This window comes from Parus major, chromosome 6, assembly GCF_001522545.3.
Source record: "Parus major isolate Abel chromosome 6, Parus_major1.1, whole genome shotgun sequence".
Lineage (NCBI taxonomy): Eukaryota > Metazoa > Chordata > Aves > Passeriformes > Paridae > Parus > Parus major.
Genome location: NC_031775.1, coordinates 17,751,421 through 17,774,418, shown reverse-complemented (window position 1 = coordinate 17,774,418; position 22,998 = coordinate 17,751,421). Strand labels below are relative to the sequence as shown.

The 22,998-nt window shown below is 39.4% G+C and overlaps 2 protein-coding genes across 3 annotated transcripts in view; one reads left to right on the top strand and one right to left on the bottom strand.

The window, feature by feature from the left end:
• TSPAN14 (tetraspanin 14) overlaps window positions 1-4,140 on the top strand; it is a 35,329-nt gene extending 31,189 nt beyond the window's left edge. For both annotated transcript variants that reach the window (XM_015633406.3, XM_015633405.3), the window contains exon 9: window positions 520-4,140. In XM_015633406.3, coding sequence (XP_015488892.1) covers window positions 520-591 — 72 coding nt within the window. In that variant the 3' untranslated portion in view covers window positions 592-4,140. The remainder of the gene's footprint in view (window positions 1-519) is intronic.
• A 1,117-nt stretch (window positions 4,141-5,257) lies between these two features.
• On the bottom strand, window positions 5,258-22,526 carry LOC107206931 (rap1 GTPase-GDP dissociation stimulator 1-like). Its single transcript, XM_033515756.1, has 11 exons — window positions 22,216-22,526; window positions 21,932-22,057; window positions 20,216-20,344; window positions 18,973-19,098; window positions 18,084-18,227; window positions 14,292-14,426; window positions 12,590-12,715; window positions 9,467-9,606; window positions 8,453-8,579; window positions 7,263-7,391; window positions 5,258-6,021 (listed from the first exon to the last, which is right to left on the bottom strand). Exons 2-11 carry the CDS (start codon window positions 22,050-22,052, stop codon window positions 5,888-5,890), a joined length of 1,311 nt encoding a protein of 436 aa, XP_033371647.1. The 5' UTR covers window positions 22,053-22,057; window positions 22,216-22,526; the 3' UTR covers window positions 5,258-5,887.
• Window positions 22,527-22,998: the final 472 nt, after the last annotated feature.

Here is a 22,998-nt window from a genome sequence, read left to right as displayed (position 1 = left end):
AGTTACAAATTTATCCTCAATTTTTAAAGGAAGATTTCCCTGAGAACTTACATGAATATTAAAATTTCAAATGTCTCTGAATCATCTGGGATTACTCAAATTGTTGTCTGTGACAAGAATTTCATTTTAGTACAGATAATTGTACATTCTGCCTGTGTTTAAAAAATTGATCTGAAAACTGACTGGGCTGTTATTCAAAGTTGTGGAATGAATGAAAGTGTCTGCTTTGTAGCAGTAGGTAAGCATGGCATGGGTGTTTATGACACTCAGACTTGGTTAAGTGGATTTCTTCTAGCTCTAAGGCATCTGAAAGCTTATTATTTTGAATGCTGTGGAAATTTTACATGAAAGCAGCTTTCTCATGAGTTTTATTACCTGCAGGATTCTGTTGCCTTTATTACTTTTTAGTAATAGCTATGCTGGCTATGAAATGATATCTGAGCTTGCCACCAAGCATCTTGCAGACTGGTGCATTACAAGTGTTTTATCTCACAAATGGTATGTTTTTTATCTTTTTAGATTTTTGGGATTTTCCTTGCCAGGACATTGATTTCTGATATTGAAGCTGTAAAGGCAAGTAATGCCTTCTGAATATGAAAGCAGACGCATGTTGCAAGACAATATATGTTAAGATTATTGATTGGACACCAAAGTGGAAGAAATCCACAGGCCATGAAATACTTCTGTTGTTAAAAGCCTTATATGGATATTTTTTTCCCTGCTCATGCTTTTTGTTAGAAGCTGTTACAAAAAAAAATCGCCAAACACATATACTGTCTACCTTTTTTCTAACAAGACAACTTGGTGCACCAGTGTTGATCTCTGAGGAAGAAATGGAATTTCCCAAGACATCGGCAGAACAGATTTTAAAGACTGTAGCAGGGAGACATGAAACTGCTGTAAACACTTTCCTTGAAGGATTGCTATGAAAATTGTTCTGTCTTCACTCCTCTCTTCTGTCTTAAAATGTAATCTTTTCAAATGTTGCATGCTGATTTCTTTAGAACCTTGCAATCATATTAATCTCTACAGTCATTTTTGGATACATATCCAGCAACCATAATTGGAAATTGTTGGGGGGGGGGGTGTGGAATAAATCACAAACTCTCTAGATCTTGAATTGATTTTAGGCTGTGCAAACCCCACGCTGTTTTGAAAAATGCAAGCTGGTTCCCAGAATGGGAAAAATCTGAGTATCCTGTAGCATTAAGTCTTACAAATCTCCATTTCAGGCAAGAGGGTGTAAAGCCCTGATGCTTCCAGTCTGAGAAAAATGTGAATATTCTTTTTTATAGAAGAAAAACCTCTTTAAAAATGCTTATCCTTTCAATGATCAATAATACCTTTACCAAGTGCTGTCTGCATACACTTCAGAATGCACCTTGTTTCAGTAGGTAGCATGCTGGGCTAGCTGTTGATGGCTTTTGTTATTCCTCTAGTTTCTCTCAACTGCTATGTTGATTTTCACAAGTCTGAGCTGCCACTACCAGGACTGATGAAAGACTTACAAATTCAGTGTTAATCCTTAGTGGAAAATGTTTTTAAATAAGGAAGCAAAAGATTTTTATTTAGCAAAAGATTAAAGTTGTTGAACTTTTAAATCTTGTATAAAGCAATTGAGCCATCAGTTCTGCCTGGTTCATGGTTCAAATGTGAATCAAAATACAGTGAACCTGAATGATTTCTTCAGTCATTTTCTACATGAAACTGAACTAGTCCTTCTTATGGCAGGGTTTTTATTTTAATAAAGAGAAAAGTAAATTCTTCTTTCAGTCCTCCCTTTGGGGGGGAGGGTAAGTAGATGGATCTGTAGTTCAGTAGGAGTTCCAGTCTCTTCTGTAAGACTTTGGTGTTGTATCCTTAGCTGTAAGGTAAAAGTATATGGCTGAAAAGTTCTTGGAAGTAGATGTAGCTGTCAGTTTTACTGTGGGCCATAATTAACTGCTTCCAGTGACACCAGTTTTTTCAGGGAGAGCAGGTTCATTTACAGTGCCTAACAGTGTAAATTTTAGTATCTATTTTTATAATGATATTTTACTATCTGTAGTGTGCCTGGAGGATTTAATACTTGTATTTCTAAAGTATATGGCTTTTCTTGAAGCCAAACTTTTAAATATATTATGTCCTTTTTTTCTATTATGCATGTATTAACAAACATTTCACTGGCAAAAGTTTATCAACAGTTAGAATCCTTGTGTCTGGTTGATTGTCCAGACATCCTTCTAGCTTGTGATCTGTGAAGCAGTTCAAACAGTGCTCAATTACTTCAGCCTTCATATAGTTCTTTTTCTGGCCAGTGATTGAGACACAACAGGAAAAGGAAGCTTGTCTAAGGATGGCTGATTTCCTTACAGTAGCAGAGAACAGTCTGCTATAAACTCATCTGAAAACCTGAAAGTAAAATGGCTAGAAGTACACTGTGGCTTTTTCAGATTTGGTGTACAAAGAAAGCAACAGCAGTAGATCACTGAGGGGAGAGAAGAGGCATTTCTTCTGTAAAGCTGTGAATTTGAGGTCTGTATTACTAATTTGTTGAATCTGATCCACAAGGAGCAGCCAGAGATGTGTGATTGTACTACAGCATGGCAAGCAGCAGAGCAGTGGCTAGCAAACTTGGCTTGAAATTCTGGTGCTTGAAACTTTGCAACACCCTTTCAACCACCTTACTTGGTTATGTGTGATAATCTGATATATGTAAAATTGGAGAAGGATGCTTCCTATTTGGAACTCCTTAGTCATAAAACATTGCATTGAAAATGCCAGGTAGGGAGTACATTTCCCTTTGCCAGTTTTTGACACAGCCAGCTCCTAATGCTGGGAAGGAATTCCAGCAGTTTGGTGAAAATCATTCTGGTGTCAAAGATGGCTGTGGAGTTCATGTACTGAAATTAGCTGCTGACAAGAGCCAGCATTACAGATAAGAATTCCATGGTCTGTGAATCTTGCCAGGTTACCTGAAGACAAATTAATACTTGTGGGTTTTTTTTTTTAAGTACTGTTTGTATGCAAACCAGAGTTTAACTGAAGTATTGTATTTCTACAGTTTGTTCTTAATGGCTTCGGCCATATCAACACCAGCCTTTGTACAAGTGTTTCAGTTATTTGGAACTGAATTTGAGAGAAGCTCAACCTATTTGAGGATCTTTAAATTCATGAAGTGATTTTTCATTTTCGCCACTGTGGATCAAACTTCTCTCTGCTTATTCAGTATAATTTTTAAAATTTTGGGGCTCTAGGTTGTTTTGCCCCTGTTCTGAAGTACATGCATACACGGTTAGTGTAATTTCTGACTTGTAATGGGAATACTTTCTACTTAGCTTTATTTAGCACCTTCTCTGTGGAGCTGCAGTGGCTTCATGGCTAAAGATTTAGGTTATGGTCTAAAAAAAGTCTTATCAGCAAAAGCAGCTGGGTGTGAGCCTGCCTCTAAAGCCTCAAAGGAAAGGTAATTCAGTGATCTCACAGAGAGGTTTGATACACTGTTGATGCTGAGATTTCAGAGGTTGCATTTGCAACAGCTTCACAAACACTAACTACAGTGGAACCAAGGTTTTTCATGAAGATGTCAAATGAGGTCAGACTTGAAGAACTGAACTGAGAGAAGCAAACTTCAGTGTGGTCGCTTTTATTCCTCAGAAATGAGCACGGTTTATTTCCATTAAGCAATGTATGTATTTGTGAGTCTTGACAGTTCAGCTGCCTCTGTTTTTATTAATAAAACTGCATTTGGACACTGTTTCCCTGTACATGAGGAGGAGGATGAATATAAGTACTGCAAAAAGTGCAGTGACCAAAGGACCTCAGGTTGCCCTGTGAAAACCTGAATGTTTCTTCCTAAGAGGTCTTTAGCTTTGGTGACCTCATTCAGTGCCATGTGGACAGACTCGTGCTTCCAGTCCATGGAGCTCAATGTGGCCATTGATTTATGTGTAGAATTGCCTTGGGTTTTGTCTCCTTTCCATCCTTCCTTCTTTCTTCCCCTTACTTCCTGTGCATTGTCATGCAGCTTGAACATTGTTCAGCCACTGGAAGGGGAGCTCCTGTCTCCTATTCTGAGATGGTTTTTCTGAGTGACTTTCAATATATTTTTTTCTCAAGCCTTAAATTTGATTAAATAAAATTTAATGTTTTCTACTCCTGGAGTTTGATTCCTGATATTTGTTGCTTCCAGTCACTAATATTCCACTCTTGAAGGTTTAGACTGGCTACTGAGACTGCAGTTTGTGGGTAACTCAGAAATGATGAAGGTCCAGGGGTGCTTGTTTTTGTGTTTTGCTGAAACTAATTCTTGATAATTTTTCTTTTCAGTTTAGGCTGTTGAATAATAGATAAGACTGATGCTTTTCTCTGTATTGTTAATGGTAAGCCATGAACAAGTGAAGAGCTGCAGAATGGTGTAGAGTAACTATTAAATCTCTGGACCCCAAAAAAAAGTTAAAAGTGCTGTTTTTCTTTTCTCCTATTATGTGGTAAAACTTGTTTGTGTGTTACTCAACAAGTGACAGTTCTCTGGGGTGGTTTTATGAAGTTTCTTTCTCAAGCCTCTTCCTAAGAATGATATTTGATGATGAGAGTGGTAGGCTAAGTAGTGTTACTGGGTTTTGCAAGTGGGAAAGCTTTTGCAGGAACAAAGTTGTCATGTTTGTTTGCAGACATAAGCCAGTTGTTCTCAAATTGAGAACATGAGGCCTTGTTGACTTCTAAATACAGACTTCTTTATAATGGGTTTCTGAAGATCGGTGCTTGTTTATTTTTTTCTCAATAGCTTTTCTGCTGGCTAAAAAAAAAAAAAGTAATTGCTCCCAAGCATTTCAGTCTCTACCACTTCATGGTTTTGAATTGGATCTCCTAGGCCTGGAAAACATGACTGCAACATACCTTCAACTGCTTCAAAAAGTTCCCATAGGAGCAAGTTGTGGAATAGAATCTATTACCTTCCCATCTAGTGACCTTTTTAAATACAAAAGGATTCCACAGAAATGTTCAGGGATGTTTGTTTTACTATATTATTTTTCCATTATCTAAAGTTAAACCCAGGTTCTCTTATGGGTGATAATGGAATGCTGGCTGCCTCTACATCCTTACCCCTGCTCACTTGTAATTTCTGCCTAATGTCAGAAATTTTCTGACTAGTTTTATTTCTGTGTCTTGTCCAAGTACTGTGTGTTCACTGTCGGTGGTTTCTTGTAAACTTTGCTTCTGCAGAGTCCCGTTCCAGTTGGTGCAACTCTGAAATCAGGACAAGACTGTAGCCTCACATATTTGGGAATATAACTTGTGGCAGGAGCAGGTACAGCTTCAGAGACGAGCTTTAAAGTTGGAGATTGAAGGGGGAGTTAGCTTCAAGATAATTTTGGTTTTAACATGTTTCACCTAACAGTTGGGTGCACAGTGTGATCCACAGTGTGCAGATGTTGAGTTGGTGCCAGTTAGCCCTTTGAATTGTTTAAGCTATAGCTTTAATCTAGCTCGTGTTTCAGGTTGTGTGATAAAAGCTTAAGACTTTTATATAATTATTTAAAAGTCCCATTGATACAAGAAAAATCGCAAGTGTGTATCCTAATCTCACAAAACCAAGCCTCTGAAAAATGTGTAATGAGTGGTAATTGCCTGATGTTTCTCCTGTGATGTTTCTTAACACCATTTGCTTGAAGGGTCTTTTTCCTGCTGCTGTGTGTTAGTGGTTCAGTGAAGAGCAGCAGTGGTGCAAGTATCAGGCCAAGGAGACGTGCTAATGAGGGGTTTTTTATACACAGCTTTCAAAGCAGGAGCTGCATCTGTGCTTCAGCAGTGTTGGTTGTGCAGCAGCATGACAAATGCAAGGGTTGCAAAGCTGGTGGTGTCTGCCTCAGCAGCAGTGCTGGTTTGGCACATGGGAGAAGGGAGCTTAGTGGGGTGTCTCTCCTCTCAAAACCTGTAATGTTGTGATGGCTTCCTGGACCACACTGGCATTGCTGTGGCTGCAGAGGTGCTCAAGGGTGTCCTTGATATTGTCCTCTTCTATCTCTTGTCTCAGATCACCTGAATGGGAGATGAAATGATGGCTTTTAGTTACCTGTCACAGCATAGTGGCTCCCAACAATTGTAAGATAAAAGTTTGGGGTACTAGCTGTTCATAATAAGGTGCTTCAATTAAAACATTTTTTTCAATAGATACCCTTTCAGCCATTGGAAGTATTAAGGACAGATCAAGGCTTTTTCCTCCTGCTTGACAGAAATAAAGCAAATTTTGAAATTCTAACACAGGACAATTTCTAGCACTTTTTTGCCTGTATGCTTTTTGCTACCATTCCATATTAGTAAGAGTCAACTCTTAGCCTTACTATTGTTAGTCTATAAAATGCTAAGTATATACATCTCTGGAAAAAATCTTACAGATTGTATCTGTTATGTCAGTACTTCATAGTAGCACTGAAAGCTGCAAGTTCTTTATCCCTATTCCAATATCCCTATTCCTTTAGCCACACGTGTGTGGCTACAGGGATAAAAGAGTATGTGTGTATATATATATATATACTGCAAAACCCAGCTTGTCTGTCAATACAGGGTGGCTTCAGGATTTGAAAGGCAGCTCACCATGTGATCCATCCTTGCCTAAGTACAGTTGTTTTCAATTTATGTAACTTCTGTGTTAAGATGTGAGAAACTGCCAAGAGATCTTTGGACTCCTGGTTTCAAGGTGCTCATTTTCATTTTGTGCTACACATCTAGGATAGTGCCATCCTGCTTGAAGCACTTTAAGTCTTCCCTGACCATGGAGTGAAACTGAAATCGTGCCCTTCACATGCTTTACTGACAGTCACTGTGTGAAGGCAGCATTGCTAAAATGACTGCTTTATCTCAGCTGCTAGTTTGCTCACAGCACAGGCAGAACAAATGTATGCCTGCCTATGAGCATGGTACAGACTGTTTCTTTGGACACAAAAATGCTCTGGGACTGCCAGGCATTTGTGCATGGTGAAGTTGGACAAAGATGTCTTTACTCCAAGACTCCAATTTTGCTATTTTGGGACCTGGTTATGCCACTGACTCACTGGAATAAGGCCTTCTTCTCTTTTTTTATTTTATTTAACTGATGGTTTAATCGTCTTTTCATAGAGAAGGAAACGAGCATGAATTTTGGTGATCAATACAGAATGAACCTCTAATATCCTTTACTCATTCACTAGAACATTGCAAACAGCATATTTTGGTAACAGAAACCACTTGTCTTCATCACAGATATTCATCCTTCCATCGCAGACAACTTAAAATGAAGTTACCTGAATTAAGAAGCCTGCACAAAAGGCCCATTGAATTGTATTTCACCTCAGGACTTGTGTTATCATCTTGCAGAAGTTTGTGTAAGCTTTGAACTAGCTGTGATTCTTTAAAAGATTCTTCAAGGGTTTCTGGAAAACAAGCAAACAAATAGTAAGCCTGAGCTGTTACCTGAAAAGAAATTATAAAGTGAATATGTTTGCTTTTTAAAAATAAATTCTGGACTGGCTTCATTTCAAGCTGGCTATTCAGGGATGTCTTGAGCATCTGTCTTCTGCACTGAAGAATTTCTGTGCTCTTTTCTGTACAGAATTTCTTTTCATTTCATTTCAATTTCAATTAATTTTCATTCTGTACAGAATTTTCATGAAGACAGGACCAATCTGCTATTGACTGTATATAGTTAACCTTATAGTAAATTAAAACCTGCATTGTTCAGTGCTAGAAATGTTGATTCTCGTTAGTTGCCCAAATAAGTTTGAGAGTTTTAATGGTAGACAAGCAGTAAAATGGGCTTTTCAGTCCTACTTGTTGGTATAGGACATTACAGATTTCAAGTCAATTTCTATTTTCAATTTACTTTTCGGTGTACCACCCTGTAGATTTGTGGTGTCTCTTTATTGTAATAAACTGAGAACCATTTTCAAGTTATACAGGAAAAATCTGAAAAAAATTTGTACCTAACTGAAAATTAGCTCAGGAAAAGTAGTCTGAATCTTTACAGTTTTCTCGCTTCATTTGCAGCTTTTACAATGCCTTTTTATTTATGCTTCTGCTTTATTCTTTCCTCACGTCTGTCTGAGGATTATTTCTGCTACTTTTAGTCTTCAATGACCATTTGAGTATATAATTTGTCCTTCATTTAACCTTTATCATCTTTTATCTCCATCACCTTCACTTTCCCCCTTTTTTTTGTATAGATTTCTAGCATCCTATTATGCTACTCAAATAGTGCCAGAGCATGATAATTTGACTCAATCCTAAATTAAAAAAAAAAAATAAAACTTCAGGCCATTCCCAAAGCTTATTGATTTTATGATCTGAATGGTGACAACCTTTATTTCATGCTGGAGAGTTAAATCTAGACAAGAAACGTGCTTTTTTTGTACACATTACCTAGAATTAACAGCATGACAATGTTTCTTAATCACTGAGGATCTTGCACAAACAAGTTCTTTTAGAAGGCAAATACCTAAATCGATGGCAGATGCTATTGCCAGGGCATTCAGAGCCTCATTCTGCATGGCAGCATGTTCACTTGTTGTCATGGAAATGAGATGCTTCACTCCTTGTGCTGCCTGGATGGCTTTGACCACTTCCTGTGGAAGCAGAGGTAGAACAGATGGAAATCTGATGTATGAATACAGTAGAATGAAGAGAGAAATGAGATTGCACTCCTCAGCTTCTGAATAGAGAGAAATTTGTCTGGTGCAGTGCAAACTGCCAATATTCAAAGACTAGAGATAACATTGCTTTTGGCACAGATCATAATTGTCTGCTTAGGGCTGGTCTAATATAGGTGTAATATCAATACTTAGAATTAACTATAGATGCATATCTGTAAGATAAATACATGTTTTGTGTTGCATCAGTTGTCCTTATTCCACTCCTTCATTTCAAGACATCAAACTAGCAAGGATTAGTTTTGCTTTATCAAAGCCTGTGCAGAGAATACCTATTTTTTTAGTCACTGCCTCATAGTAAAGCATGGCTGGGATGCCTGTGTGTAATAACACAATTTAGAAAAACCAGAAGCCTGTTAAAAAATGCCAGCACATAAAGATCATGCCAGATTCATCCATCATGGATAAGTGGGCTCTTTGGAGCTTCCAGAGGACTGACAATTAGGACAGCTCTGCGTTATTTTTACCATTTTAATTTGACATTTGAAACATAATTACCATTTTAATTTGAAACATACTATTTTAATTTAATTTGAAACATATTTGTGGCCCTAGAAAACTTTACCTGCTTACCATTTGTCAAGCCTTACTCAAGCAGGGTCAATGTTGACAAGTGACAGTAAGAGACCATGGTGCTCGTTTCTGTGAGGTGTCAGTGTTCATGGAGTACACAGGATTCCCCCTTTCTGGTATTGAGGCAGAGTACAGGGGGTTTCATTGCAAAGCTGTATTTGCTGTTTAATCCCTAGCTCTGTCTACAGTTTGAGAAGGGTGAGGTGGAAATCAGTCAGTGGTTCTCGTACCTGGGATCTGTTGTGGTGCAGGATGGATGCCAGCAGCCGGTTTGCCTCTCCGCAGACGCCGCTGTGGTCGCTCACGCTGCACCATTGCACCAGCCTGTGGAGCAGCAGGGGGTCTTGGCCCAGGATTTCAGCTGCATCAGCTGAAGAGACAAGCATCACCAAAAGGCATTCAAAATCAGACCCCTCAGTCTGTCACAGGAATGTGAATGTAGAGGTAACTGGGGCTGTGGACCTGTGCTGTGCTCAGCAACCTTCAAGAACTCTTAATTGAAGCATGGAGCTTTTAAAAGATCTTGGAAATATTTACCAAAGGAATCAGTCAGGGGAAGGACAAAATGAGCTGCTCCAGAAGACCTATCCCTTCAAAGGGGCTGCTGAAGTGGGGCTTAAAATAAGTGACTTTGTCTTTGAAAACAAATATTCTGTTGCAATACTTCAGGAGGCCCATCCCTTTCCCACTTGGCTTTTGGTGCTTGGCCTTTGAGCCCTGCAGAAATGTGCCCATGGGCTCTTGGGAGCCTGCTTGTGCTCTTTTGGTGAGAATTCATTACTGTTGGTAGTGTGAGAAGCCAAGCCTTAGTACAGAATGGCAGCATGTCAGTAATTGGATGACCTGAGTCTTAGGAATGTGTGTTGAACTATGAATAAGACATTATCAGAAATTCCCCTTAGTGTGGAAGAGCCTTTTAATTTGCATTCCTCTCTGTTTCAGGAACCCTATCTCAAGACTTGCTAGAAATATTGGTGTCTGTGGTTGACATTGGAAAAAGACCTCACTAGGTAACTTTTCCTAGCAAGTGGAATTCTAATTATGTTAACATCTCTAACAGAAGGATAGGTTTGATAGAGGCATCACCCTGCTCCTGTTCCTTTACCTGTCCCTTACTCTGTGCATTGCATTTATTTTGAGATATGCTGGAAGAATCAGATGGAGCATGCACCAGAAGGTCAGTGTCGATAAACCATGATTGCTCTGGATATTTTCCAGAAGCTGTAAGTCTTGTTTTGGGGGAGGGAGATGGGGAAGTACACACACTTGCTTTTTAATTTGTCCAGTATGCTAAGGAACAATCCACAGGTCAAAAGCCCAGAGGGAATCTGGGAGCTCATAGCCTAGCTGACAAACTTTGTTTTGGGATGAGAGTTACTGGGCATTGCAGAGCTTACCTGCATGTTATCTCCTGTAACACCTGTCAGGAGTTCCTGGTTAGTCTGCAGAGAGTAATCCAGTTTAGTACAGAAAGCTGAAATAAGAGGCTGGAGGATGGAACCAGTTTAAGAGATTTGTTGTGAAGGCAGGTTCTTTACTCATTTTGACATCTCTTGGAGCTAAAATTCAGTTAGTTATTAGCGCAAAGACCTTTTAACTTAGGATATTCAAATGTGTCATTTTATAAGACTGAACTTTCAGTTGTGCTGGAAGTCCTTTGGCTACAAGGGCACAAGTTATTCTGCTCCTCTGGAGCCAAATGGTGGAAGAACCAGGAGTTACCATCTCTTTAGAGTTAGGAAGCTGACAGGTCTGCCTGCAGTTTTCTGTGGTTAGTAAGAAACCTGCCTCTTCTGCTCTGTAAGCCTCAGCATGCCTGCTGATAGTCAGAGTAATGAATTTATACTAGATAAGGCAATTAACTAATTTTGTGTGGACTTCTTAGGAGATGTGTGTTCATAAGAGTTTCAGGCTGAGTTAATTGAGGGCGATGTTAGCTCCTGGGTAAACAGAATAGAAGGTAATTAAAAGTGGGAGAATTGTGTTTTCATAGTTGGGAGTGGATAAACATTGAGTCTACTACATATTTTATTCTACTTTACATTTTGGTAATTATGTTGTTTCATAAGAATCCAGAAATTGTACCTTGTGCCAAATTCCAACTTTGTATTAGGGCTGGTAAATAAAATGAACAAAAGATAATTTGGTGTTTGAAAGTTTAGATCTATGTTACTGTGATGTCTCAATTTTAAATGTGAAATGCCCTGTCACAATTGAGATATAACTTTGGAGAAATTGCCTTGCAATGACTTCTTCAAAGCCTCAGAACAAGAAGATGCTAGGTTTCTGTGTATCTTGCAATGTTCATTTCCTACCATGGTGAAATGTAAGAGAAAGGGGCTTTTCACTGGACTGGAAGTAGTCCAAATTAATATAAGGACTAGATCTAAGTCTTCTATCATGCATGTTAATTTGATAAAAGATGCAAATAGTTCTCATATTGAGTTATGTCTGTGGTAGTACAATGGAGTGCAGCGTGGAATGTAGCAGTGATGTTTATCCTCTTCTATGTAACTAATGAAGTGATGTCTGTAATTGTCCTATATCAGTTATCATTTCCCATCACAAAATGGTCATAACTATTCTGGTTTTAACTTCTGTTATTCCTGCATGTCAAGGAATCACTACTGATTAGTGCTCTAGAGCAGCTCCTCTGGCAATGTGAAAGACAGTACCAAACCACACAACACTTGTTTTTGTGTACAGTCTGGTAAGAGCTGAGTAAGCCTAAGGATAAAGTAAGATACTGAAGTATATCTTAATGTAATTCCAACATTGTGCATGTTTCTCAAAATGCAATGATGACAGAAAGATTATTGTTGCTTTTGCATATCCCCCCTCTGTTGAACTGAATGAAGTGCAAGTAGATAATCCGATACATTAACATGCAAAGTAAATTCAACGTTTGAGCCACACGAGCAAGATAAAACTTGCAACATGTATAGAAAGACTGGTAGAAATTAATTTCTCCTGCCTTGCTCCACCCCAGCTCCCTTTATTCCTTTTATGTTCTCTAGTTCTTTATTGATTTGCTGTCCTGTGATTTGACACTAAAACATGGCTCTTTTTCACCACACTCATGCCTTGCTGCTGTATCTCTGGTGAAAAATATCATTTTAGGCTTTTGCCCATTCTCACTGACTGCTGTGGATTCGTTCCATGTGGTTTGTTGCTCAGCTACCTGTGAGGCTGGCTGGGGCAGGCTGGAAAGCGTACAGCCTCTGGCAATCATCCCTGCTGGAAGCTCTCCAGACTGAGTGGAATTGGGTTAGCAGGACACTCAGCCCAAGAGGTTGTTCTGCAGGGTGAGGGAGGAGGGGAGTTCACAGCCGATCTCAGTGAGCATTGCCTACCTTGACCATCTGCTAACATCCTCAATGTTCCAAGGAGTTTAAACTGCACAGGAGGACTCTCTGACCTCAGCAGCGCCTCGATCCGCTCTGCGACACCTTTCTCCAGCATCTGAACCTTGCTGACCGCTAGAAAATGGAAAAGAGATGTTGACACGAGGCTCAGTAATGGCACAAACATCTGAAAATGTAGATATGACTGTTGTGAGTTGTCTGCTGTGTTAGGCTTCTAGTGAAAAGCCCAACTTGTTAGAGAGCTCAGAAATTAAGTCACGTTTAGATTGTTTAGAATTCTCTTTTGGGCTAAAGCTTTCATAGGAACTGCTCTTGGGTGGTTTTGGTTAATTTTGATCTTAGCTGTCTCCAGAACAAAGTACATAAAACACAGGATTGTTGTTTCTCTTCCTTTTTCTAGTTGTAATAGATTATCCATCCACTTGCCCAGTCACATGAGGAAGCCTGTTCTGTGCTAGCTCATCTTAACTGGGGAGCAGAAGTGATTTACTCAGCCACATTTCTTATTTTCTTTTTTTTTTTATTTGAGCTCACTGATCCCCTGTTATTCTTGCCTTTGCTTCTGTGCTTTCCTGTCCTCATTTCTGTGTCTTTGCTCCAGTGGTTGGTGCAGTAAATCCCTTGTAACAATCAGAAGCTTGTCTGGAAGGACTCTTAATACTGCTTAACTGTGCTACCAAAAGCTGCTTCCTCCAGAGCAATTTTTTCCTGTCTTCTGCATATATTTTTGGGGGAGTGCTGAGGAAGATGGAACAGTGAAATGAGGCAGATAACTGATATATCCCTTCATCCTTTTATTGGGCAAATTGAGAAGCACACCCTATTAAGTAACTTGCTCTCAATGTCCTTGTTTTTCAGTGGCACAGACTGACTCCTTTTACTGGATCATAATGACTTTTTCAATTTTTTATAAGCATTTGTTCTCTTTCAAGATCAATACTTGAATTGAAGAGTTCCTCTGTGTCTATTTCCAAGTGTTGACCCGTATTTAATTCATGTTTATGGATTTCTACTCAGAGTCTTGTATTTTTCTTTTTCAAGTAGCATATTATATTGTTGAAAGTGATATAATTTGTGTTTCTAGAAGTGTTGTATTTCTGTTAGAGAATATTTAACAGATACTACAGATAAAGTACAGATATTTTTATGAATTCATAAGGAAAAGTACATTGTAGGAATAGCATTTTAAATGTACACACACTTGGAAACATCTAAAGTGGTATGTATTAGACTTGAACAGAACACATGATCAAAATGCTCTATATTGATATTTTATGATTGAGTTGAGCCTTTTAAAGTGCAGCTTCAAAAAAAACATTAAGATGGTGATATTCATATGAATGAATATTAGCTTTATACAAGAGAAAGTTTGACGTCCCTACCAGGTGTCTGCACCCCATACTCTGTATTTAAGTTATGAACCCTGTTCTGATTTTTTTTGGTCTTGAGCTGCTGTGTGCTATTAATACAAAACTATTTCAGCAGCAGGTAATGAGATTACACTTGATGATATTTGAACTCTTTATGTAGATGAGGAAGTCCTGATGAATTACTCAAATATATGTTCCTGCAGGGGAGGGGGGAAAGGTCGATTGCCCCTCAGAACACAGGGGGCTGGTGTTGGTGACTTGGGCAGAGCTGTAGGGATGAGCCATGTGTACAGAGAGTGGCAGAGGTGTTCAGACTGTGCCTGGAACAGCGAGGCTCTGCAGCGCGCTGAGCGCAGCCTGTTGAACAGAGGTGTCCCCGCTCTGCACGTGCTTCTCCAGGACATCCAGGAGCTGGTGAATGACTCCCAGCTGGAATATCCGCAGGCAGTTGCCATCTGAAGAGAGAGGCAGAACCAACAGAGAGGTAAGAAACACAGTGATAGAAATGAATAATGTAAATTCAGAATTCAGGGAGCCCTTGCCTTGACTATTTTCATGTGTTGCTGAGATCAAGGCTATAGCTTTTGCACTGTTTTGCAACCTTCAGGTTGTTAGAGAGGTGAGCATCAGCTACCTGTAAACTGATGCTGAGAGAGACTCCAATGGAGCTTAGCCTGAGAGAGCTTTCAAGGGACAATCACTGTCAAATTCAAAACCAGAGGTTCTCCAGTCCGTTTTTCTCCCCCCTCAGTGCTGCTGTATTTTCCACTACACATGTAGTAGAATACCAGTGGAATTTTTGATTTCTCACCAGGATAGCTTTAACACTCCTTTAATTTTGCAATTCTACTGATTTAAGACACTTGTGAAACCAGGGATATTACCCAGCAATGGCAAATCTGATTACTTGTTCTGTACTGCTGTTAGTCTTTGTTTTCTATGAAATAAATTGTCATTAACTACTCCTTGAAAGAGTTGGAACAAGGTTTTTCTTGCCTCTTGAGAAACCCACTTTCTGAAATGAGAAGTCTATTTGCGTTGCACTCACACAAAGCTCGGAAAATATGAGTTGACCTGGAGAGATCTGGTTTATTAAATCCCAATGAAAGAGCAGACTTATACATTCCAAAAAACTACCACTTTTCCCAGCAATGCTCTGCAGGGTTTTGACAGTGCGTGTCTGGATCTCTCCTGTCTTTGAGAACTTGCTCTGTACAGGTGGCAGCTTTGTTTTCAGAAGCTGCTTAGCTCACCTTGTTAGGAAATGAGAAAGTTCTGCTAAAAAGAGTAAAAGGAAACTCTCTGTGCTACAGATGGCATCCTTTCTGAAGGAAGTGTTTTGAAGATGCCATTTGGAAAATAATTTTCTGTCTTTTGCTTTATGCAGTTCATTATATGTCAAGAGAAGTATATGCCTGATACACATGAACATCTCCTTATTCCTGTTTTCTTACATTGTGAAACCTGTTTGTTAAAGATGGCAAAACAGTGTGCACACTAAATAAGAATACATATTCACCTGGAATAAAGAGTTATCCATGGAACTATACACACCTCATACATGGTCTGGCCAAAAGTAGCTTTAGTACTTATGGTTCTAACTGAATTTACAGATTGAGGTGTACATACTTCTAATTTTTGTATGTATAGCATGTAAAAATGGCCTTAGTAATTTTAACACCTTTGCTGGTCTTGGTGTTATTTCCACCTCAAAGCCACAGACGCTCCTGTTGTCTTTTGAGTGAGTGCCTATTATTCTTTTCATCTCCTAACATTTCATTTAGTAACCTGGATTTCCCCTGTATTCTTACATATGTTAGATAAGAATTTGTCAAATGCTTGTAAAATGTAATTGGATATTTTCATGAGAGAACTGTCAGTCTGTGAAATAGTTGGAATTTGACTCACACAAAAATCTTTTGATACTATTTTATGCATACATTCTCTAAAGCTAATGGTTCTGCTTGTCATTCTTCAAGTGTTCTCTTGCCTAGTCCTAATCTTTGGAGATCAGAGTATATGAGGAAAATTGTCCAGTCCCCTTTAGGAACAGGTTCCATAGAAATAGGTCACCTCTTTTGGTCTGATAAAATTCTACAGGGAAAATATTTTGATCTTCATATAGACTAACCTTAATTGAACTTAATTTCTCTCCTCCCCCCACCTCTCAAACTGAAGAATGTCAGAGCACTTTTTTTTTTCCTCATGTAGTAAAGTGCAAATAGGCAGAGCCCATTAGTGGTTGCCTTGCTTTGATTGTCACAGAGCTCCAAATTGCTTTTCTTTCCTATGGAGTTTTTGCTTGGATAGCAGCAGAACATTCAATTTAATGGCTCATAGTTAGTCTGATAGGAACAGCCACTTTTCATAGCTGCAAAAGCTGTCTGTCATCTTTTCAGTGCCTACAAGTCATTTGATGCTGAGAACAGATTTCCATAGGATTTTTTTTCTCTCAGATTAAAAGCTGTGCATACATCAGTGGCACATACTGTGGAATGAGAGGGATTATTCACTTCTTCCACATGAAACATCTAACGCTGTTGTGGAGAGGATGGGGGGAGAAGGGGGAGTGACAAAGCAAGCCATTCAGCTGAGTAAATTGAAATAGCCAGTTAAAGGCACCAGGGGCACTTGTGTGGCCTTTGTAGAGCCATGAGGCACAATGGCTGATTCAGAACAAGGTACGAGGCAAGGAAGAAAGGAACTCTAGAAAGGTTGTGAGGTGGAGGTGAAGAGATGCGTGGATGATAGCCTGCTTTAAAAAATCCCAAAAACCAACATTCAGACAGATGTGAGGGAAATTTCTAGTAATTAAGTGCCTATTAAAGCAGGAAGTTGAGCAATTTTGTTAATTGAGTTTGAAGCCAGTACAGTAGCCATCAGTGAGAAGGGACAGGAAGTGTGCTGGGGATCTGCTGATTGATTGAGCACAGCATGCTTTCCAGGAGTCTGCTCATAAGAATCTCTTTCTCTCTGCAGAGTATAAAGGCTCATTGCTTTCTATAATAGGAATTGAAAGATAAAGATGAGCCATTCTTTCTCCTCCCCTCCATATCTGAGCAACCCTCACCTCCTGAAAGCAATTTAAAACCTAAATCTGTGGAGTTACTTTGTTTGTTGTTGGGGTTTTTTTGGGGGTTTTTTTGGTTTTTTTTTTTTGTTTAGGGGTATTTCTGTGTGTGTTTTTGTGGGTTTTGGGCAATTTTGGTTTTTTTATGTGTGTTTTGCTGTTGGTTTCTTTTTTTGGTTTGTTGTCTTTTATTTTTTTATTTCTAAAAGGTATATTTCCTATTAAGTATTTCTAGAGTCTGCCCTCTAATAAGGTGTAGTTCAGGAAAAAGAAAAGTGCAAAAGGCTGCATACCTGGATCACTCCTTTCTTCAGGATTATGCCCCCCAAATTATTTTGTTATCACTAGCATCTGTAACTTAAAAGCAGACAAGTCTCTAGTCTGCAGACAAGAAAGTTTCAGAACCAGGGAACAGTGAAATCTGATAGTGTTGGTTTTCTCTGCACTCACAAACATCTTTCCATCTTTGAAGGGTAGAGAATAACCAACCTTACCATTCCTTTTGTAAAATGAGCTATAAGCCTTGCCCCTGTCTTGGCACCTGCAAGTGCCTGGATGTGGTGCAAGTATCTGCTCTAAGAGACAATGCCACAGGCTGTAGCAAAAACCTTCTGTATGTATTTATTTGTGTTGTGAGAAATAGAGAATATCTCATATCTGGTTATAACTAGCCCCAAACAGAACTGTTGTGTCAGTCAGTGATGACTTTGTTGTTAAGGGTAATAATTAAAGACCTTTGTGTTGATTGCTTTGGGGTGAGAGTGGTGGGATACAGTGTAAATGGCCAGTTGTTGACAGTTTATTTTTTAATCTGTAATACTCAAAATACAGCATAGCAGTAATATAATCCAGGCTGCTGTTAGGCACAAGCACTGGGCTATAGGCTATAGAAATGAAAAAGAATTCCTTCAATGATGGTAAAAGAGATTGTGGATGGGTCCCTAATAAGTAAAAGAAACAACAGAGATGGCAACTCCTCTGCTAAAGAGACTTCTGGATGTTGATTCTTTGTGTACCTGGCCTGTAATATTTCCTTTTTTACCTCCAAGAAGCAGAGAGACAATGAGATCTGATGCAGCCTTGACAATGCATGTATCTTCAGCTTGTGAACTGCCTTGGAGCCTCAGCAGGATCTCAGACAGCACCTCTGGCACACCTGCATCCACCAACTGCACTTTCAGAGCATCTGTAGAGATGACAGGAAAAGCACATTAAAAGTGTCTTGGCTCTTTGTGGAAGCATTTCAAACTAGAAAGCTAAATCCTTGAACTTTAGCCAGTTGTTTTTCAGGTGCAGTCACTGTTCTGGTTTTGTTTGTAACAGCTATGTGGAGCTAGGATGACACCAAGGCAGAATGAGCAAAGCTTTCTGCATTGCTCTTTGACATTTCTTGTGTTGCCAGTCATGAGCTTTCACGCCTTTAAAATCTGTGTCAGATATCTAGATACTTTTAGTGGGGCAGTGTTTGTTGCACTGCTGCTAAGAGTATGTGTCTTCACAGATTCACAGAATATTCTGAGCAGGAAGGGATCCTCAATCTGCAGCAAGCCCAGCTCTTAAGTAAATGGTCCAAACTGGGATTTAACTGATTTTTCTGTTTGTTTTTTTTTTTTTTTACCCAGTTTTTCTGATTTTTAAAATAAAAAAAAAAAAAATCTGTGTTTCTGCTTTCCTCCTCCCCACTGTGGAGAGTAAGTTTGAATCTGCTGTCTTTTGGATCTACTGAAATGCAGTGGAATGGTACTCTCTCCCTCCTTTCTTTGTTGTCTCACCTGTCCAGGTGTTATTTGGGCCAGGATCTCACGTGTTCTTGGGGTTTATTTCTCCTGAAAGGGTTGCTGGTTCGGTTAGCAGGGTCCCATGGCAAACTTGGAACCCAGAGCTTAAACCAGTACAATACCCAGTTCCACCCAGACCAAAGGGAGCCTTACCATTTTCTGCAAGTGCTTGCAGGACCTCAAAGACCATTTCTAACCTCTCATGGCTCTCTGCTCTCCTCAGTTGTTTCACCAGCTGTTCAGCAACTTTTGTCATGCTTAGAGCTTCCTTGGCTGAATCTGTGTGTGATAAAGTCAGAATTTTGAATTTTTTTTTTTATTTGATTAAATGTTGAAAGATACCTCTCTATGATCTGAAGTAATTAAACACTGTTTTTGAAGGCTTTCTGTTCTTGTAGAATCTTCTGTTTCTTTGGACAGCACTGAGACAGCAGAACTCTATCCCTTCTCCCCCCAGGTCATCTGTTTTTCTGTAATTTCTGTAGATCTCATAGGTGTCAAATTAATCCTGGTTTCATTTCACTGAGTTGTACAAGTCTGTCTGTAGTATGATTATTTAATATAACAATTGGTACATATCTGTTTGCTGTAGTAGTCTATTTTTGGCCTTGCTTAGGTGCTTCTAGTCTTGCTGGGATCATAAACATCTGCAAGATGTATGTTGGCAAAGCTTGACAGTGTTTCACAGAATACATTTCAGTTGAGTATGGTATAAAACAATATAATAATACAATAAAATAATATAACAGATATAATAAGGAGAATAATGTGACAGTGTGATATCATGTCCCCTGTCCTGCATCTCCCCCTAAATTCAGGAAGCAGTAGATCAAATTTTAGCCAGACCATATATAGAGAGTGGTAATAATTTTGTATATGGTCTTTTTCTTCCATTACTACTCACAACTTGCGTAAAGTAGGTAAAAAAGATTTAAAATTAGTGGAGATGCTTTTGCTTTGAAATTTGTGTAAATTGAAATGGAAGCTGTTTCAGTAAGGTATAGAAACTTAATAATTAAGTAGAAATGAAATTTTTTTAAACAAGCTTTTAATGTACCAAATCTGGAGTAGATGAAACTGTTTATTTATCATATGAAGTTATGCTATCTCTTTATTTGGAGTCAAAATCTGACTGTTAAAACTTAATTGTTTTAATGTAGTATAAGTGACAGCTGGTATTCCATAAAAGAGTAGTTATTTCTCCAGTCCAGACACTATGGCCAGTTCCTGATTAGATATCAGCAGTGTTTTAAAAACAAAGCCCAAACATCCCCCACCTCACCCCAAAAACAAAGGAGAAAGCAAGCAAAGCCCACAAACCTCTGGGCATGGAAAGGCAGTGACAGTGTGGAGATTATATTTTTTTCTAAGTTGCAAAAACTTTAAAAAAACTTACCAAGGTCTGCCAGGTTGAACAAGGCCAATAGAGCAACGTGGACAAGTGGTTCACTCTCTGCATAGTCAGTTAATATCCGGACCAGCGATGGGATTACTCCAACCTTCACCAGCTCTTCCTGAAGGCCACCTGGTCAGCAAAGCAGAGCTGTTAAAGGTGGTTAAATCAGGAACTAATTAAATCAGTGGAAAGGGTCCAGCTGAGATGTTTATAGCAGCAAGGTGGCCTGGTTCTTTCTCACACTATTAGAATTTGTAGAGCTTTTAGTTTGGTGGCTTTGGGCTAATGTGTGCATGGAGGAAATGTGAGTTTGGAGCAGATTTTTCCTAAATCTGGTTCAGCTTTGACTTAAGGTATTAAGCCACTGTGTCCAACCACATGTGTCTGCTGAGGAAAACCCTGATAACTGTTTTCTTGTTTTTTTGTGGTTTGTTTTGTAATGAATGAAAGCTTAATAGCTGAAATGATTTAGAGGATGCCAAGAACTATAAGATACAAAGTTGGACCGTGATGGTTGCTTGACAGTACAATGACATTTGCTTTTGCAGCAGTGTCTTTCTGGGAGCTGGGCTGCTGCTTGGGTGACAGAGTGCATGGCAGACACCAGGAAGGGTCTGGTGCTATTGTAGCACAGGCAATTGGAATTCAGACAGGGAATTGGTGAAGTTAATTTTTCTTCTCTTTGATGCATTTACTGCTGTGTTAGTAATAGGATTTATTAAAGCATGTCACCATCATCTTGGCAAAGCTGTGCTGGGGCTGTGCTCTGCCAGGAGGGAAGCAGATGTGCAGGAGGGCCATATGCTGCAGAAATGCTGTGTACAGGAGTTGCATGAGCTGGGAATGTAATTGTAGGGAAAAGCTTTTTTAAACTGTTGTGTCATTCCCTGGTGAATACACACAACTCGCAGGGAGCTTGGTGGAATCTATACCAGGTACCTATCGTGCCTGGATTTCATAAGAACACTGTAAACCCACAACTTTCTAAGTAAAGTTGGGCAGATCCACACCAGAAGGATTACAGAAGGTAGGTTGGAGGCAGAGGGTAATGGGTACAAGATACTGGGTGAAAATTTCCATATTGCTTTCAGTATACAGTAAATATTTTGGTCAGTCTGGGAGTTAAAGATAAAAAAAAATCTTTAACTCTTCTGGGCAAGTAAATGAAAATTGTTTAACTTTTGAGACCAGCAAGCAAGTTGGTGTCCAGGCAATTTGGAGCACAAAAATCTGCATGCAAGCAGTGGTCCTCAGAGGAAGACCATTCCTTGCATAGATAAATGTCTCATGGTTGTTTTTTTTTTTTTTTTTTAATTTCTATTTTTTTCTAACTCACTTTTTAAACAAGTGCCTTGCTTTATAGATGTCCTTATTATTATAGAAGAAGTCCAGGCCATTCAGGATTTGGACCCAAGGCAAGTCTGCAAAATTGGTTAAGATATGTGTGAGGCTCTGCTCTTGTAATTTCAAAGCAGTTCTGACAGAGATGTGCCACCTTGAAGTAAAAAATGTAGGGGAGAAACCCAGAATTCAGGCAGTGTTTGGGGTGCATTCAGACAGGTGACTGTGAGCCCTGTGAATTGTACACCTAACTGGAGGCTGAAGTGCACGATGTGCTCAGGTCTCATGAAGTTATTTTGAGTTGCAGGTTACAATGCCTTTTAAAAGAGTGCCTTAGAGGCAGGAAAAAGCAGATTCTCTTCAGTGGATACCTACGATTATCGTAACAGATACGGCCAATGGCCCTCCCAGCGTGAAGCAGCATTTCTTGGTCTGTGCTCTCCAGCAAAGGTATCAGTGTTGGAACCAAATCTGCTTCAATACATGGTTTCTTCATTTCCTCTGCATAGATAAAAGAGAGGGAATTCCAGGCTTTTGCCATTTAGGAATAAAACAATTGCAATAGCAGTAGCTGGTAGCCATGAAACAAAATCCAAGAGTGGAAACATGGAGCTAATGTGCTGTAAAATGCCTTGTAGTAATATTGGAGCACAACTTACCATTTTTGGCTATCTCTGAAAGCACGTGGGCAGCTCTCACTGCACATGGTGGATTGCCCTTCAGGATTTTTGCCAAAGTTGGGAAGATCCCACTCCCTCTGAGTAGGTGGAAGGATCTCTGCTCTGCAATGATAAGAGTGTTAGCAATACCTGCCGTAGGTTTGCAGCTGCTTTATTCACGTGCTCCTTTGTTTCTCAGGGTTCTGAGTGGGTATCTGTGGGATCCAAGCTTCTCTGGTTTAACAAGGTTCTTAAAGGCTGTCTGAGTCTGAATATATGGGCACAGTCATCTGCTTGAATTGCAGCATGTGTGGTTCCAGCTGATTGCTCTGCTTTATGCTGAATTGAAGCAGGGGTGGCAAAGCAAAGAGGAAAACAGTTTCATCTTCTCTGACTATAAAAGGATGCCTGCATAAGGCAGGGGAAGTCAGGGATTAAGATGCTATTCCTGAGGTATAGCCTAGCAATTAATTCTGTAGGTAGGCACAGCATCTTTTATTAGGCTGGCAATTAGAGCAGACAATTCCCTTAGCCTTTTTCCATCAAAAATACGGCCAGCTGTCCTGAAGGCAGTAAATCACCATCTGCCAGGAGACTCAAATAAATGCAGGTTTATGTCATTTTAGGAGAAAGGCTTTAGGGACTTTTGAATAAGTAGATTAGAAACTAATTTTAAAATGTCCGACCTGATGGGGGTCACCCTAAATTAATCCTAGGAGTTTGTAGTAAATAGAATATTAAACCTGGAATTTCTCTGGAGCTTTTGGTATTTTAGTAACTTTA